This window comes from Rhopalosiphum padi, chromosome 3 (genome assembly GCF_020882245.1).
Source record: "Rhopalosiphum padi isolate XX-2018 chromosome 3, ASM2088224v1, whole genome shotgun sequence".
In the NCBI taxonomy this organism is placed as follows: Eukaryota; Metazoa; Arthropoda; class Insecta; order Hemiptera; family Aphididae; genus Rhopalosiphum; species Rhopalosiphum padi.
Genome location: NC_083599.1, coordinates 2,026,713 through 2,042,775, shown reverse-complemented (window position 1 = coordinate 2,042,775; position 16,063 = coordinate 2,026,713). Strand labels below are relative to the sequence as shown.

The following is a 16,063-nucleotide window of genomic DNA, read 5'->3' as shown; positions in this document are numbered from 1 at the left end:
GATTTTTCAGATTCTAATATTTTTCGTGATGCGTAACCTACTGGTCTTAATTTGTTGTTTTCGTCTGGTTGTTCTAGTACTGCTCCTAAACCGATTATGCTAGCGTCAACGGTTAGATATGTTTCTTTGTCATCGGAGAAATGTGTAATTACTGGTTCAGATGTTAGGATTGTTTTTAATTTATTGAATGAGTCTTCGTGATCATCATTCCAAGCTATGGATTTGTTATTGTCATGTTTAGTTAATTGAAATAATGGATTGGCTATGTGCGAAAAGTTTTTTACTAGTCTCCGATAGTAACTTGCTAATCCTAGAAAACTTCGAACTTGTTTGGTAGTTTTAGGTCTTTCAAAATTAGTTATTGCCATCGTGTTTCTAGGTAAAGGTTTAATGCCATCACTTGATATTTGGTGTCCTAAAAGCTCAATGTTATCAGCAAATATTGTACATTTAGCTGTTTTTAATGAAAATCCATATTGGCTAATTATTTCGAAAACATTTTTTAAGTTGTCTAAAGCTATCTCAAAGTTGCTTCCGAAAGTTGCTAGGTCGTCTATAAATATAATAACTGATTTGTATAAGTATTCAGAAAATGCTTTGTTAAGTTCTCTTTGAAATATTGCACTTGAATTTTTGAAACCTTGTGGTAGTCTAGTGAAAGTCATTAGTCCATGTACTGTGGTAAAGGCTAACATGTATTGGTCCTCTTCCCTCACAGGAATTTGAAAAAAACCTGAATTCATGTCCAAAGTCGTAAAGTATTTGGAACCTTCTAAACTACGGAATAAATCTGTTGTTCTGGGTAACGGGTATTGGTCTGATTCTACTGTGTTATTAAGATCTTTATAAGAAACGACAAGCCTATAATTATTTTTTTCTTTCTTTTTAACTAAAAATGCAGGTGAAGCAAAGTTAGATTTTGTGTGTTTGACTATGTTAGCCGTTATTAGTTTATCTAGTTGCGTTTTTAATTCTTGCCTTTGTGAAGGTGAAACCCTATGTGGCGGGTGAAATTTTGGTTCTTTTGAATTTGGTTTTATTTTTATTTGACATGGTTGTACATTAGCTGGTTTTATATTTATTGTGTCGGTAGAAAATATATGTATAAATCGTTTTAGTAATTTTATTGTTTGATTATGTTGATCGGTCGTTAAGTTGTTAGATATTTTAATTTGGGTTCCTTCTTTATCGTATATTTTTTCTCTATCTTCGGTTATAATTGTATTAACTATTTAAACCTTTTCATTATGTTTTATTTTATTACTTATATTTGTTTCTAATTTGATACTGTTTTTTATCTGTTCTAAGGAAACATAATTGTTTGTGTAAATAATATTTTGGGGTATTTTATTTGATTTGCTATTGTTTTTTATCAATGTGCCTGGACACCAGTGTGTTCCATTATTTAGATTGTATAGCATTATAGGAGGTCTAAATCCTGATCCGTATACATATCCGTGTTTGGTTGAATCAGAATATATGTATGTGTCGAAACCGAAATGATTAGCTATGCTACTGAGCTGGTCATCGTGCCACCAGTAATTAGGTAACTCTGATAATTCTAATAGGTTTAATATGTCAGCTAGAGTGATTATTTTTTTTGGTTTGTTATCATTAATTGCATTAGTTAGCGCGTATAATCCACAATTTCCGTCGGATTTTACGTTTTCCCCTATTTGATATTTAGAGAAAATTTTATTAACTTGAGGATCGTCGTTTTTTATAAAATCATTTGTGTTGGCAATAGTGTTATATGTGTTTTTATATTTGATATTATGTTAGTTTTTTTATTTTTTAATATGGTGGGAGTGTGACATAGTAATAAGTGTATTTTTGTTTCATTGAATATTTCAAATATCATGTTTTTAATTATGTCCCATTTAAGTTCATTGTGAGTTAGATTTTCTACGCATAATGCTATGTAATCGTTTTTTTCTTTTATCGCGAAGTTTTTTAGGTTGTACAAATTGTCAAAAACGTCTATATAAGATGTAGGTATGTTATATTTCTCTTTCGATATTAGGTAATGTATAGACCTATGTTCTGTATCAATGGTAGTTATTTCCCCTGGTATTAATTCTAAAACCTCAAGTATGTAGGACATGTTTCCGTATTTTTGGGTAAGCCTGTTAGATAAATCTGTATTGTGTTGGAGGTCAGCCGAGATTGTGTGTGCTATAGAATATTGCGGTGTGGTGTTTATTATGTCTATATTAGCTTCAATTATGTTGGGTGATGGTGTAATTATATTATGTTCTATGTTATCGATATGATTTTCGATATGAAAAAATTTACTGTTCATTATTTTAGTTTTAATAGTTTTATCAAGGGTTATTAATTTCTTAGTGTAATTGATTTTTGCTTTGTTAATTTCTAAGAATTCGTTCCCTAGTATTATCGTACTGCTTAGGTTTTTTATTACGCAAACAGATATTGGGAATGTCACATTTTCAATTTTAAGATTAATTGACGTAGTCCCAATGAATTGTAGTGGTGTTTTATCTGGACCTGATAATTGGTATTTATTAGATGGACTTATTATTGTTTTTTTATCTATCAAGTCTGGTCGAATGCAATTTATGTTAGTTCCCGAATCTATGGTTACTTCAATGTCCTCGTTATTCAAATTGGCTATTATATATAATGCGTTGGCTTTTCTATCTTTTTTAATTATGGTATTTATGATATCTGTGTTTATTGTTGTGTTTTTAATTATCGGAGATTTATTTAATTGGTTTTCTGGAAGTAAAGGGTAATGCAACTTTCCAGATTGTGCATTTGACCTATTTATTGGTTTTTTTGATCGGGATTCGTCTTATTAAAGTAACAAGTTTCAGCTGTGTGGTATCTTTTATTACATGTGGTGCATATTAGTTTCCATTTGCATTCGGAACCATTGTGATTATAATTGTTGCAGTGTTCACATTGAATTTTTTTATTGATATTATTATAATTAGAGCCATTATTATAATTGATATTATTATTCGGGTTTGGTGAGTAATTTTTACGATTATTATTATAATTGTAATTATTATTGGGAGTTGATCGATGATCGTTCTGATATTTATTACAATTGTTATAATTATTATTTGAAGTTGGCGGGTAATTATTGTGATTATTATTATCATTATTGATTGATCTGTTATAGTTAGGGCGATAGTTTGATTTATTGTTATTTTGATATTCGTAATTATTGTTCCTGTTATAATTTGGCCGATTTGTATGATTTTGTGTGGCATGGTTTGTAGATTGGTTAATATTATTGTTATTATTAATAAAATTATTAATTACTGATTCTAACTTTGATATTTGAGCTGTTAATAAATCTATCTGTTTTTTGTTTTTGTGTCCTCTATGATATTTATGTGTTCTTTAGTAATCTGGGATCTTATGTCGTCATGAGATTGAATTGTATTTCCGTTTATCATAAATTCTATCGATTCATATTTTCTTATGTTCTTTTTTAATTCTTCTAAGTTAAAGTTATCTAATATCCCTACATATCTGGAAATTTCTGGTTTAAGCCCTTTCATTATTGTGTGGGTTAATTCTGATTGGGACATTTTAGGGTCTATTCTTTTACATAAGTTTTCTGCGTCATTTATATATGAGGCGGTAGTTTCGTCGGGTAGTTGTTTTCTTTTCTCTAACATAGTTCTTAGCATGTGACTTTGGGCTGTAGGTTCAAATTCTAAACGGAGTGCTTGTTCTACTTGTTCCCATGTAGCGGTTGGATTATTATTTTCAAGATTATCGAGAAAAGTCGCGGCTGTGTTTTCGAGATATATAGGTAGAAAAGATTTTTTTTGTTCTGAAGACCACCCATTTGTTGCACTAGCTTTATTGTATATTTTAATAAATGAATTTACATTTTCGTGAATTGCCCCAGAAAATTTGTTAGGTTTATAGAATGGTGTTTTATCTGTCATATTGATATTGTCGTTGATGAAATCTGATGGTGACCAATCCCCTTTTATATATCTAAATAGTCTGGACCTTAATTCTGCAAATTTTCCTACTGTTTTTAATTTTCTTTTTTCAAGTTCTAATATTATTTTATGCTGGTTTAATTTGACAACGTCTTCCCAGGATGTTAATGATAGAGTTAATTCATTAATATTAGAAGTATCCATACGGTCGAGTAGATTGGCGTTCCTTGCAAGATTTTCGTAAAAGTCATCAGTGTGGATATAATATACCAGTGAATCTATAATAACAATTATTTAATTATGTATGAAACAAATATATATTAATTTATTAATTTACCGGTGTCAGTGTACATCAGCTCGATTTGATCACCATAATGCCTCTTCATCACGTTGTAGTGATAGTCGTACATTTTTGTCTTTGATATATCCAACACTGCTAACCCTTTCAGGCCCACTACTAGAAATACTTAAAATTGTATGGTTTTTTTTTTCTAATATTACTATATAGAGCTCAAATAAGAAAAAAAAATTTTTTTTTTTTGATTTTCATGATAAGCTCAAAGTTTTCCAGACCTGATGCCATGTGGCATCATTGGGAACATAGGGGTACTCATTTTAAACTTTTCAAAAAATAACTTTATTTCTTACAAAATATTAAAACATCACATTTTTAACAATTTATCACATTAAAATAGTAACTTGTTGTATATAAATAATAATAAAAATAACAATATCAATTAAAATAGTAACTTGTTGTATATAAATTATAAATAATAATAAAAATAACAATATCAATCAATAGTAATAGAAACTTATTTCTCATGGTAACTTTTGAAACAATTCCGACTAGAATTAAAGCATAAAGCCACATTGCATTTTGAACATTTTGTTCTGGAGTATGGTTGAACACAAAATTTACATCTTTTTTTGTCATCAGATAGTTCAGGCCAATGTTGATAACCATCAAATCTCACATCTGGAACTGGTGCATTTGATCTCTTGTATCTGTTCTTACTCGGTGGTGTCAAAGAAGATTTTCTTGTGTTTATTTTGTCTTTTCCAGCCTTCAGTAGACCTAATGCAATATTCATCTTGAATATTAGTAAAGAATCATGCTTTATTATATTCAACTGTTTGCAATGACGTTTATACATAAGCCAGCTGTTCACTATACACATATCTATAATATGAAAAATAATTCTAATGTAATACCTCTTACATTTAATATCTGTTCGATAAATCTCAACCAGCATATCATGCAAATCAATAGCACCCATAAAAGAGTTATACTCTTTGACTATAGCTGGTCTTTCAATTGGTATTCTTGACTTATCTGCCATTGACCAACGTTGAACCTGATCAAGAGGTTCTGGACCAATGTAGTTTGAAACTAAATGCACAGTTTTATTGTCAAACCATTTACATGCAACAATTGCATTTGTGGTATCGATTTTTGTGTCATAAGATCCTCTTCCTGACTTTTTGAGGTTTTTATCATTTTCAAACTGACACCCTGATAACCTGTTCGATCTAACAGTTCCAACACCTAAAATTCCATGATTTTTTAAACTTACTATCAAATTGTATGAAGTAAACCAATTGTCAAAACTCAGCTTGAAGTTCTTGTTCTTAGGTATTATTTCAGATAAACGAATCACAATATCTCCACTTAGCCCAAGATTAGTACTTGACTTCACTGTCCCTTTTCCAACATAAATTTCAAAATCATGTACTATACCTGATTTTGAAGCCAAAGCAAACATTTTGATGCCCCATTTATGCGGTTTTGACTTGTTGTATTGCTTCATAGAACTTCTACCTTTAAAAGGTATAATAATTTCATCTATTGCCAAATGTTCTTCAGGTTCTATTAATTTAAAATTATGTTGTATAGCATCAATAAATGGCCGAATTTTAAAAAGTTTGTCATGTCTAATATCTGTAGATGGAAAACAATTAGTGTTGTCATTAAAATGTACATGTGTACGTAAAGCAGTGAATCGATTACGTGACATTGTGTCACTAATCATAGAATATTTTGTATACTGTGCCCAATACATTCTGTAAGCAGGCATTTTAATGACAGACATACACATATGCATACCAAAAAACTGTTCCATTTCATTTGAATTTGTATTAATACTACTGCCATTTTTTTGTACAGAATACAAATTAGTTTGATAAACAATATTTTCTACAATTTTTGAGTCAAAAAATTGTTTAAAATACTCCAATGGAGTATGTGGTTCTACAGGGGGAGCAGACATCATAGAATTAAATGGGTATTTTTGGTTTTCCCAAGAACCTGTAACCCAATTAGCTGGTAACTGTTCATTTTCTTTTTCAACATCAGCTTCTTCAGTATTGTCACTTTTGTTTAATAAATCTTGTGTTAAAGATATTTCACCATCTAAGAGGCATTGTTCTCTTTCCTTAAGTTCAAAAGATATTATAGAAACAATAAACATAATAAAAATTACAATTTATTTACCAAATTGTCCATTTCAGCATTATTCAAATCTATAAACTCTGTAATTTCAGCAATATGTTGAATAATAATTTGTTCTTCATTGAGATCATCTTCATCATCATTAAAATCTTCTATATCAGACATATCTCCTCTAAGGAGGTTTTCTATTTCAGCATCATTTAGAGCCATAGTATAAATTTACTGAAAAAAATGAAAGTAATATTTGCACAATAAAATATATACTCGTATAGAACCAATGATGCCAATTGGAATCATCAAATAACATTCTCGTAACAGCCAAAATAACAATAACACAATTAAACTAAAGACATTTTTAGAATAATCTGCGTATTTTACATAAGAAAATGTAATTGCAAGCATAATAAAATATAAATTACTTACCGAAAATTGAGGAAATAAATCTAAAAGTAGTTCCCGTCGTAACGGTTGAAAAAATTTGACAACAACTGATAATAATATTATCAATGATCACTTTATCGTTAAAACAGTGATACCAATGGATAGAACACAAAATTTCTTATAAGAATTGATTCCATATGGAATCATTGGGCTCATCATAAAAATAAGAAAAAATACTAAATATTATGATTCCATATGGCATCACTGGGTCTGAAAGGGCTAAGCCTGTAGGAAGAATTATTAAATATCTATAAGAATGTAATATACATGCTATGATACATACCAATATAAATAGGTTTGTCGAATTTTATAATTTTTTTCTCCATTGTTACAGCACTCAGGTTTTCGTTGTATGGTGTCGCATATTTAAATGTGGTCAAGTTGATAAGTTTCTGCACTCTATCTTCGTTTGAAACAAGCTCCATTAGTATCCTTCGTCTAACTTGTTCCATAGTCTTACCTATCGATTTTAAAAAGGATTAGTATAAAATTGAATAAACACAAAAATTATAAAAAATACCAAAAATACTATTATTCATAAGCTTGAAGAAGTCTTTCTCAAAATCGTTCAAAGCTTTTTTTCTCATTTCGGTGTTTAAATTTATAAATTCGGCAAGCCAGGGATTGGTTGAATTGTAGGACCCCCTATGCACCTAGAATAAAATTAATCATGTCAAAAATAAATAAATTTACATTTTATTTTAAATAAATTTACTTTTTCAACTATCAACCCGTTTTTAATGGCTTGCTGGAGATTACGGTAATGTACGACATAATTTTTTTTTGACTCGAAGGTCGCCATCAGTTTTTTTACTTTCGAGCCATCGGGTATTCCGTTTTGAGGCAGAAATGGTAGATCATTATGCTGATCATGCAGTTCTGCTGGATACGTTACATCAACCTCATACATCCGTCCGATCGGCGAGTTGTGGTCCAAGTCGTTAAGACCATCGAGCTTGGCTTCAACCCACTTAAAACCTCCATAGGGCATACATTCTGCCATAGCCCAGCCATAAAGGTTATTACAGTCTTGATAGACAAGCCATGATTTCGGTTTAGTTTCGTCATAATCAGGCACCTTATGGTTATTAGCCTTAGCATACCGCATGCTAGCCTGCACCAATCCACCGCGTATACCTGTAATATAATTATTTCTATAACATTTAAAAAATTAATTTTTCATCAGTTACAAACCTTTTTCTATACATAGTAGCATGTCATAATCGGTCAACAGTTCCAATTTCACCGATGTATATTTCAACATCGAATCGAAGCTGAATCCTGAGGCCGTATAATAAAATGCCGGATCTAAATTGTACGTTTTCATGCATAGATCGCGGAAATTTTCAAAAACATCCGCGAGCAACAAAACGTCAATTTTGAAATACAAATCGCTGTATTCGCCCAGCGTTCTGCATTCAAAGTGCCTCCATACCTCCATAGCATGTTCGTAGTGTACATCCTTAATACCCTCCTCCTTGAGCGTGCTATAAAATTCTTCTTTTGGTGGTAGACTCGGCTCGTCCAACTTATCCCAGCCATCCGTATACTCGTATGGATATACACCCTTACGGGTGACTAGTGGCATATCCCGGGCATCAAAAAATTTTGCTGTCTCGCGGAATTTCGAAAAATCTCGAGTTAAAAGGTTTTTGGATAGAGTATCCAACTTTGATGCCATAAACCTGCACGTGTCTACGAATCGTATAGTAAACGTCCTACTGATATATTTTGAAAATGAAATACATTTTTCTTCGCTATTAGCAATAACTTTTATACTATTAGCGTCATAGCCTAATTCAGTTACAATAAAGTGGGCGTCATAATTAGATAAATTGTGGAAAAAACAGGGGACAAATTTCGGTTGTTTTAATTTTAAATTACATCGAGAGCATAAAGATTGTCTAAATCTACCAGTAAGATGACAATGGTCGCGGACTTTCTCGTTTGTGTCGAAACTGCGTTTACAAAAGTTACAATTTTTATTTTCATTGTGTTTTCGCGTATCTCGGTCATTCATAACTATAGGGACATTCGTCTTTAGCAATTCTTCAATTTTACGACCTACATCAACTATATTTTCGAGAAAATGCCTGGCAACATCCTCCCGACTATCACTACCGCGATAAACAACTGGCGCGGTTGGTATATTGAATTGCTGGATAAGCTCTAGTGGAACTTCTTCGGACGCTTTAACTAAAAACCCATAACTCATAGGTTTGTGGTTATGTATTACAGTCGTGTGTTCCCCCCTTTTCTCATTAGTTTTCACCAGTAGAGCTTCAAAATCCGCGTAAATAGTGAATGGGTGTCGTTGAGCATGTTGCCAATTATCGAATTCTAGCAATGTGTCAACATCGGGCATTATGGGTAGAATAGGTTTATGAGATCCGCAAATTAATTTATGCTGCTGAAGTGCTAGCTGCCCACTTAATTTATATTTTAAATTTTGTTTGTCAAACGATGTGAAACATCGTTTGCAGAAATAAACTGAATGACCGTGTAATGTTATTTGCGAGCGGATTAAGCGTGAAAAATTAGATATATATACGTAGTGACTTTTTTTCTCCGGCAGTGAATAGAATGATGTCGAAATGCTCGGCTTTTCATTATATACTACTTTTAATGGAAATATGTGATGATTCGGATTTTTTGACGAAGACTGAGATATTTTTTTAACTCCGTAAATATTTACAGAGACTGTCGGGTTATTTTTTTCAAAAATTTTAACCTCACTCCACGGTGTTGGGAATGATAAGCCTGTAAAATTATATTTGTTTTCATGTCTGAAATAATTTTCGCCTACACGATGTTTATTTGGACCTGTCACGTGCCTCGCCAGAATGGACCATTTAAAACAATGCTGATCATTATTTTGCGGATTGATCGTCGCTTGTTTATTTTTGATTGAATGAGGGAGCCGAATATAAGATGAGCCAGCTACAGTGTTAAAAGTATCATCACGATTCTCGTTTTCATTTTGTCGGTTATTATTCGGCGTGTTTAACGTAATATTATTTCGAATATCTGGGTTGTTATCAGTATTATGATAATTTACGTCATCATCGTCATCGCGTTCGTTATCAAAATTGATAACGGGCAGGCCAATGTTAGGGGTTCCCCCCATAGGCGTATATTTGTATACTGTTAATAAAAGCCAATCGATGGATTCTAATACATATCCACTACCCTTTGCAACATAAATTTCCTCCTCGTGCAATAACGTAGTGAACGCCTGCTCTATTAATGAAACTATATCAGAATCGATAAAAATTTCTCGGGCCGATGTCTTGAATGACCTATTTTGCGATGAGTTATCTACACGCGGTTGGTTATAAGTGGCTTCAAGTTTTAAATTAAATTTTATCGGAATATAGACACCATATCCATAGCGGCTGGTAAAATTAGATTTTCTGCGATAGTATGAGGTTTTTTACTCTTTGCTATTCGCCAAGCTACTTTATAGGAAGAAAGTAGTGCTTTAGAAGGAATTGTAGCTTGTTTTGTAAAATTATGTTTTTGTTGAGCCATAGCTTTTAATTTTGATACGAAATAATCACGTGGTTTGTTCACCAAATTTCCATGAACTGTCTCCAAATGGCGTTTCATTTTATTTGGAAGCATACTTTCTACAGCCATTACTTTCAAACAAACAACACGCTGGGGATGTTCTACGTTTGCAACAACAGTGATAGTAAATCCGAAATTCAAATAACTATCATCATATTTTCTGATTTTTTGTTTCTTTTCAATATTTGAAATTACTTCTGGATTATCACGTTTTCTACTAGAATTCAAAAACTTATCCATAGTTATAACTACTATTATTACAGAAAAAATACACAACAAATAACACAGAACAAAAAAAGATCGTAATAAATATCGGTCGATATAGGTAGCCGTAGCGCATATAACACACTGAATACAAAACAGACAGGCGACAGCGGTGTGCGTTTTATAACTGATAGATTATATTAGAGGCAAATCATTAAGTACCTACCTAATTGTAAATAGTAATCGAAATATGCTATTACTCGATATCGCAAACACGGTTATCGACGGTTATCTCACACATGCAACATGTAATATGTATTGGTGCGCCGAAATTTTATTTTTAGTTTCTATTAAGAACGCGGCTCCCTTGATAATAACCGGCGACGCCCCTGGGAGCCGCGACGCACAGGTTGAAAACCCCTGGGTTAGGGGATACGTCACGTACGTAGCGGAACGGGCGGCGGCGGCTGTGGGCGAGGGCGAGGGTGAGAATGGTGAGGGTGAGGTTTTTGAATCGGCTATTTAATCCTACTTCTACTATTCTAAAGATACCTATGTTAGTAATCGCTGTTCTTTGTGAGATTTAAAATTAATAGTATCATGATATATTAATTTCATATTTTCTAACTCTTTAGATTAACTTCGTAAAATATTATTATTTTATAATATTTTATTGCTGAAGTGAAATTAAAATAAATTAACTATAAATATATAATCAATGCTAATAAAAACGGGTCAGATTGAATACTATTGAAGAATCTGTGGTGAAAATATTAAATTTATATTGCGGTTAAGATAAGTCAGTATTCGATTTTTTTTGTGCGATTTAAAATTAATATTTTTATTGTATACTGATTTTATGATACATCAGTTATTAATCACTTTTCTTTGTGCGATTTAAAATTAATATTTTCTTGGTCTACTATTCTAATGATACCTCAGTTAGTAATCGTTTTTCTTTGTGCTATTTAAAATTAATATTTTCATGGTCTATTATTTTAATGATACTTATGTTAGTAATCACTTTTCTTTGTGCGATTTAAAATTAATATTTTCATTGTATACTAATTTAATGATACCTCAGTTAGTAATCGTTTTTCTTTGTGCGATTTAAAATTAATATTATCATGATATATTAATTTCATATTTTCTAACTCTTTAGATTAACTTTGTAAAATATTTTTATTTTATAATATTTTATTGCTGAAGTGAAATTAAAATAACTTAACTATAAATTTATAATCAATGCTAATAATAACGGGTCAGATTGAATACTATTGAAGAATCTGTGGTGAAAATATTAAATTTATATTGCGGTTAAGATAAGTCAGTATTCGATTTTTTTTGAGTGATTTAAAATTAATATTTTCATGGTCTACTGATTTTATGATACCTCAGTTAGTAAACGCTTTTCTTTGTGCGATTTAAAATTAATATTTTAATGATACCTATGTTAGTAATCACTTTTCTTTGTGCGATTTAAAATTAATATTTTTTTTTTTTTTTTATTGATCCAAAAATATACAACCCGGCATCTATGGCCATTAGTTACAGACATTAGTTAATTACAGAAAATTTTCAGATGGAGTTAAATAAATTAGTTGTTTTTAAGAAATCTAACATCTTGATGTTGTCCTCTGTTTTTGGTCCTAGTGCGGTGTCGAGTGGCGTGTCGATTCCGATCCTTTGTCTATCCTGTTCATATTTGAGACATTCTGATAATATGTGTTTTACAGTCAGCCTGACACCGTAAACGTCACATATGGGAGCTTCTTCCTTTGCCATTAGGTAGGGGAGACCGGGTACGATTGTAACATTTTCTATACTATTATTTATTTATGGGAAAATATAAACTTTTTAGCATTGATTTTGCACTCAACTGATTCAGTAACTTGTAATCTTAATAAATATGTATAAATTGAACATTAACTTCCATATGTGAATCTGTAAAATCTGATCTAAAAAAAAAAAAAAATGTTACAATTGTACCCAGTCCAGGGTCAATTGTAACAGTACTAGGGGACAAATGTAACACATACATAATATATTAATCAAAATTAGATTTTTAATAGTATAAGCCTTCATTACTAAAAATAACAATTAAAAAACAGTGGTAGAACATACTTAATATAATAATAAAGAACAAGTTATAATCTTTTATAGTTTAAGCCTTTATAACTAAATATTAATATTAAAAAAACAGTGGTAGAACATACCTAATATAATAATAAAGAACAAGTTATAATCTTTTATAGTTTAAGCCTTTATAACTAAATATTAATATTAAAAAAAACAGTGGTAGAACATACCTAATATAATAATAAAGAACAAGTTATAATCTTTTATAGTTTAAGCCTTTATAACTAAATATTAATATTAAAAAAACAGTGGTAGAACATACCTAATATAATAATAAAGAACAAGTTATAATCTTTTATAGTTTAAGCCTTTATAACTAAATATTAATATTAAAAAACAGTGGTAGAACATACCTAATATAATAATAAATAACAAATTATAATCTTTTATCGTTTAAGCCTTTATAACTAAATATAACAATTTAAAAATACTAGTAAAACATACTTAATAAAGTAATAAAATAATATAAAGGTTATTAAAAGATAATAACTCTTAATAATAACTAATTAAAACAATATCAGTCTTAATGTTACAATATGTATAGTTAAATATCATCAGCCTCACAATTATCACAGATATAAAATACAGTAAAGTTGTTTTTAGTACAAGCTTCATGAGACCAAAGTTTGCACCTATGACATTGAATCCATGGTTCTCCACTTTTACTTTTTGAATAAAGTTCTGAGCAAACCGTACAAAAAGCATCATCATCTTCATCACTTTCATCAATTATCTTATTTTTCTTTTTCTTTGTGGCTTTGGATGTTTGTTTATTTTTTCTAGCCTCTGTATATAATAGTTTGCGTTTAGCAATGTTATTTTTTTTGTTAGCATTTTGTTCAATTTCATTTTTTTCTGGTGTGTCTGTTAGTATTTTAGTTGTTCCTTTTTTTCTCCCACCCTTTTTTCCCATTTTTTGTGCTAATTGGGCTTTAGGATAAGGTCTAATACTTTCAGGTGATATAGTTATTGATTCTTGATTTAATGTTTCAGTTATTATGTTTGTTATAACTGTTTCTGTGTTATTAGATGTTTCATTAGGTTGCATGTTATATGTACTATCTAATACAATGTTTGTAACAGTTGATGGCGCATATTCATCGTCATCAAACACATTTCTATTGAATGGCCATACACCAGACACAGAAAAACCATTCATAATATTTTTTGGTGTAGCTGCATTTATAAGGGCATTAGAAGTCACAGAAGGCAAATCATATATAGTAAACCTTTTACCAGGGTTGCTCTTCATCCATGAATCCATTTCTTGGTTAATTAATTTTTTAAATGGACCAAACACTGACCTGTCTAAAGGTTGAAGTTTGTGGGAGCAATGAGGGGGGAATGAAAGCAACACAACGCCATTTTCTCTACAATAATCAATTACTGGTAAATATAGATGTGATTCGTGGTTATCTAATAGTATCAGCACCTTTTTTTCTTGTGTGGGTCTTACATGGTTGACAAAATGTTGCATGAATTCTAAGAATTGGTCTCCTTGCATCCACCCTGATTTATTTGATGTGCCTACACACCCTGGTGGCCCTCCTCTAATAAAATGATCTTTATAATTCACTCTCGGAAAAACAAACATAGGTGGTATAGTATTGCCTAGAGCACTAACTGCTAAGCACATTGTAACCAATGTTCCACGTTCGGATGATGTTATTGCTCCTACTTGTTTTTTTCCTTTTTGTGCTACTATTTTACCAGGATTTTGCACAGTAGTTATCCCAGTTTCATCTAAGTTATATATCTGATGTGCTTCAAATTTATATTTCACAAGAACTGAATCATATTTATCCATAAATTTTTTAACATTTACTGGGTTGAAGTTCATTGCCCTAGCTAAACTAGTAGCCTCTGGTTTTCTTATGGATAATGTATTGTTACGTTTTAAGAAACTAGAAAACCAATCATCACCTGCAAATTCATGTTTGGTCCAACTAGGTGGTATTTTTAAATCTAATTTTAATGCAAATTCATAAGCAAGTTTTTTTACATCTTTGGTGCTCAATCCAAAGTACATGTCAGCACAATTTTTTAAGTAATTTGTTAACATTGATTCTTGTAAATTGTTAAATATTCGGGTGTGAGGTCGATAACCACATTCAGGTAGAGGACCACCAGAATCACGGTAAGCTTTCAATTTTTTTATGTAGCGATTTAAACTTACATGACAAATTTCAAATTGATTTGCAACTGATCGTTCAGATTTATTTTCTTTTATACAGATTTCTGCAGCTCTTTTTATGACTTCACTATCAGTGCCTCTATTTGTTGTTCTTTGTCTTATTCGTGGCATGGCTATTACCTATAACAAAGAATAATGAATAATTGCTTCTTACAAATATAATTTTAATAAACAATAATAAAATGTTACATTTGTCCCCCATTTAACTGTTACAATTGTCCCCAAACAATATTTATGTAAGAAAGTAAATATAAAAAAAAATACTTACTACGCACAGACCAGACAAGACAATCAAATTAAAGAACACTTCTTTCTTTATATAAATATAACAGTAACTAGAAATTATAAATAAATAACAACGTTTAAATAAAAAAATACGACAAAATATTTTATTTACAATCTGAGTTGATAAACGTATTTTATTATTTTTCTGATAAGGACAATATGATATCGCCGTATTGATAAAGGGGAATTAGTTGCTATTACAGTGGGACAACTGTCGTATTTTTGCCATATTTTAAAATCGAACCTAGAAGAGAAAATCAACGATGTTACATTTGTACCCGGTCTCCCCTATCTTTGTGTTATTCTCGTATGACCTATACGCATGCGGTTTAGTACTATTTCTTCTTTCCTTTTAAGGGAGCTGTTAGCCCATCGGTTGGTGGAACTTTTGATTGTGTTTAGTTTAGTTGTTTGATGCTTCCATATCCGAAGCCATTTGTCGTTGGACATCTGACAATCAGGGTTTTTATGTCATCATATTTTAGTGTTGGTAATATTGATACTTCCTCATTTAAGGTGGCAATTTTAGCTTGTTAGTCGGCTAACTCGTTCCCTGGAATTCCCGTATGTCCGGGAATCCACATGAGCGTGATTTGTTTGTTTCTAGACGATGCCTCATATAGTTTGTTTTGTATTTTGTTTGCGATATCTGCAGGCTGGAATTGGTTTTTGATGCTGTTGAGTGTATTGAGGGAATCACTGAATATAATGTGTTTTGGGTGCTCGTCGTTCATTATTCTTTTTACTGCCTCGAGTATCGCAATTGCTTCCGCCGAGAATATGGAACATGCTCTTGGAAGTTTGAATAATATATTTCTGTTTTGGAATATTATTGAAAAACCAACTTCATCA

General features: G+C 31.1%; 5 protein-coding genes across 7 annotated transcripts; all 5 read right to left on the bottom strand.

Annotated features, from left to right (window-relative positions):
- Positions 1 to 4,521: 4,521 nt before the first annotated feature.
- Positions 4,522 to 7,000, bottom strand: LOC132926882 (piggyBac transposable element-derived protein 2-like). 2 transcript variants are annotated; one of them, XM_060991304.1, is made up of 3 exons: positions 6,802 to 7,000; positions 6,421 to 6,600; positions 4,522 to 6,361 (listed from the first exon to the last, which is right to left on the bottom strand). In XM_060991304.1, the coding sequence occupies exons 2-3, from the start codon at positions 6,586 to 6,588 to the stop codon at positions 4,742 to 4,744; spliced, it is 1,788 nt and encodes a 595-aa protein (XP_060847287.1). In that variant the 5' UTR covers positions 6,589 to 6,600; positions 6,802 to 7,000; the 3' UTR covers positions 4,522 to 4,741. The 2 variants fall into 2 exon arrangements, with proteins under 2 accessions (XP_060847287.1, XP_060847285.1); XM_060991302.1 differs by having other exon boundaries at positions 6,421 to 7,000.
- Positions 7,001 to 7,165: 165 nt separating this feature from the next.
- LOC132926883 (uncharacterized) lies at positions 7,166 to 8,549 on the bottom strand. 2 transcript variants are annotated; one of them, XR_009661548.1, is made up of 3 exons: positions 8,014 to 8,549; positions 7,340 to 7,956; positions 7,166 to 7,279 (listed from the first exon to the last, which is right to left on the bottom strand). XR_009661548.1 is itself a non-coding variant. In XM_060991305.1 (2 exons), the coding sequence occupies exons 1-2, from the start codon at positions 8,498 to 8,500 to the stop codon at positions 7,493 to 7,495; spliced, it is 951 nt and encodes a 316-aa protein (XP_060847288.1). In that variant the 5' UTR covers positions 8,501 to 8,549; the 3' UTR covers positions 7,170 to 7,492. The 2 variants fall into 2 exon arrangements, 1 of the variants encoding a protein (XP_060847288.1); XM_060991305.1 differs by having other exon boundaries at positions 7,170 to 7,956.
- Positions 8,550 to 8,569: 20 nt separating this feature from the next.
- On the bottom strand, positions 8,570 to 9,946 carry LOC132924001 (uncharacterized; the record flags this gene model as incomplete). The annotated part of the gene is made up of 1 exon (XM_060988054.1): positions 8,570 to 9,946. A coding segment is annotated over exon 1 (1,377 nt), but the record flags the coding sequence as incomplete, so codon positions are not given.
- A 236-nt stretch (positions 9,947 to 10,182) lies between these two features.
- Positions 10,183 to 10,629, bottom strand: LOC132923998 (protein FAM200B-like). The gene has a single exon (XM_060988046.1). It carries the CDS (start codon positions 10,627 to 10,629, stop codon positions 10,183 to 10,185), a length of 447 nt encoding a protein of 148 aa, XP_060844029.1.
- A 2,647-nt stretch (positions 10,630 to 13,276) lies between these two features.
- Positions 13,277 to 15,334, bottom strand: LOC132923997 (uncharacterized). Its single transcript, XM_060988045.1, has 2 exons — positions 15,195 to 15,334; positions 13,277 to 15,046 (listed from the first exon to the last, which is right to left on the bottom strand). Exon 2 carries the CDS (start codon positions 15,035 to 15,037, stop codon positions 13,277 to 13,279), a length of 1,761 nt encoding a protein of 586 aa, XP_060844028.1. The 5' UTR covers positions 15,038 to 15,046; positions 15,195 to 15,334.
- Positions 15,335 to 16,063: the final 729 nt, after the last annotated feature.

Coding starts and splice junctions, on each gene's coding strand:
- LOC132926882 (XM_060991302.1), bottom strand. CDS start 6,588: ATGGCTCTAAATGATGCTGAAATAGAAAACCTCCTTAGAGGAGATATG. Junction 6,362..6,420: donor ATGCTGAAATGGACAATTTG/GTAAATAAATTG, acceptor TTTGAACTTAAG/GAAAGAGAACAATGCCTCTT.
- LOC132926883 (XM_060991305.1), bottom strand. CDS start 8,500: ATGGCATCAAAGTTGGATACTCTATCCAAAAACCTTTTAACTCGAGAT. Junction 7,957..8,013: donor GCTACTATGTATAGAAAAAG/GTTTGTAACTGA, acceptor ATTATATTACAG/GTATACGCGGTGGATTGGTG.
- LOC132923998 (XM_060988046.1), bottom strand. CDS start 10,629: ATGGATAAGTTTTTGAATTCTAGTAGAAAACGTGATAATCCAGAAGTA.
- LOC132923997 (XM_060988045.1), bottom strand. CDS start 15,037: ATGCCACGAATAAGACAAAGAACAACAAATAGAGGCACTGATAGTGAA.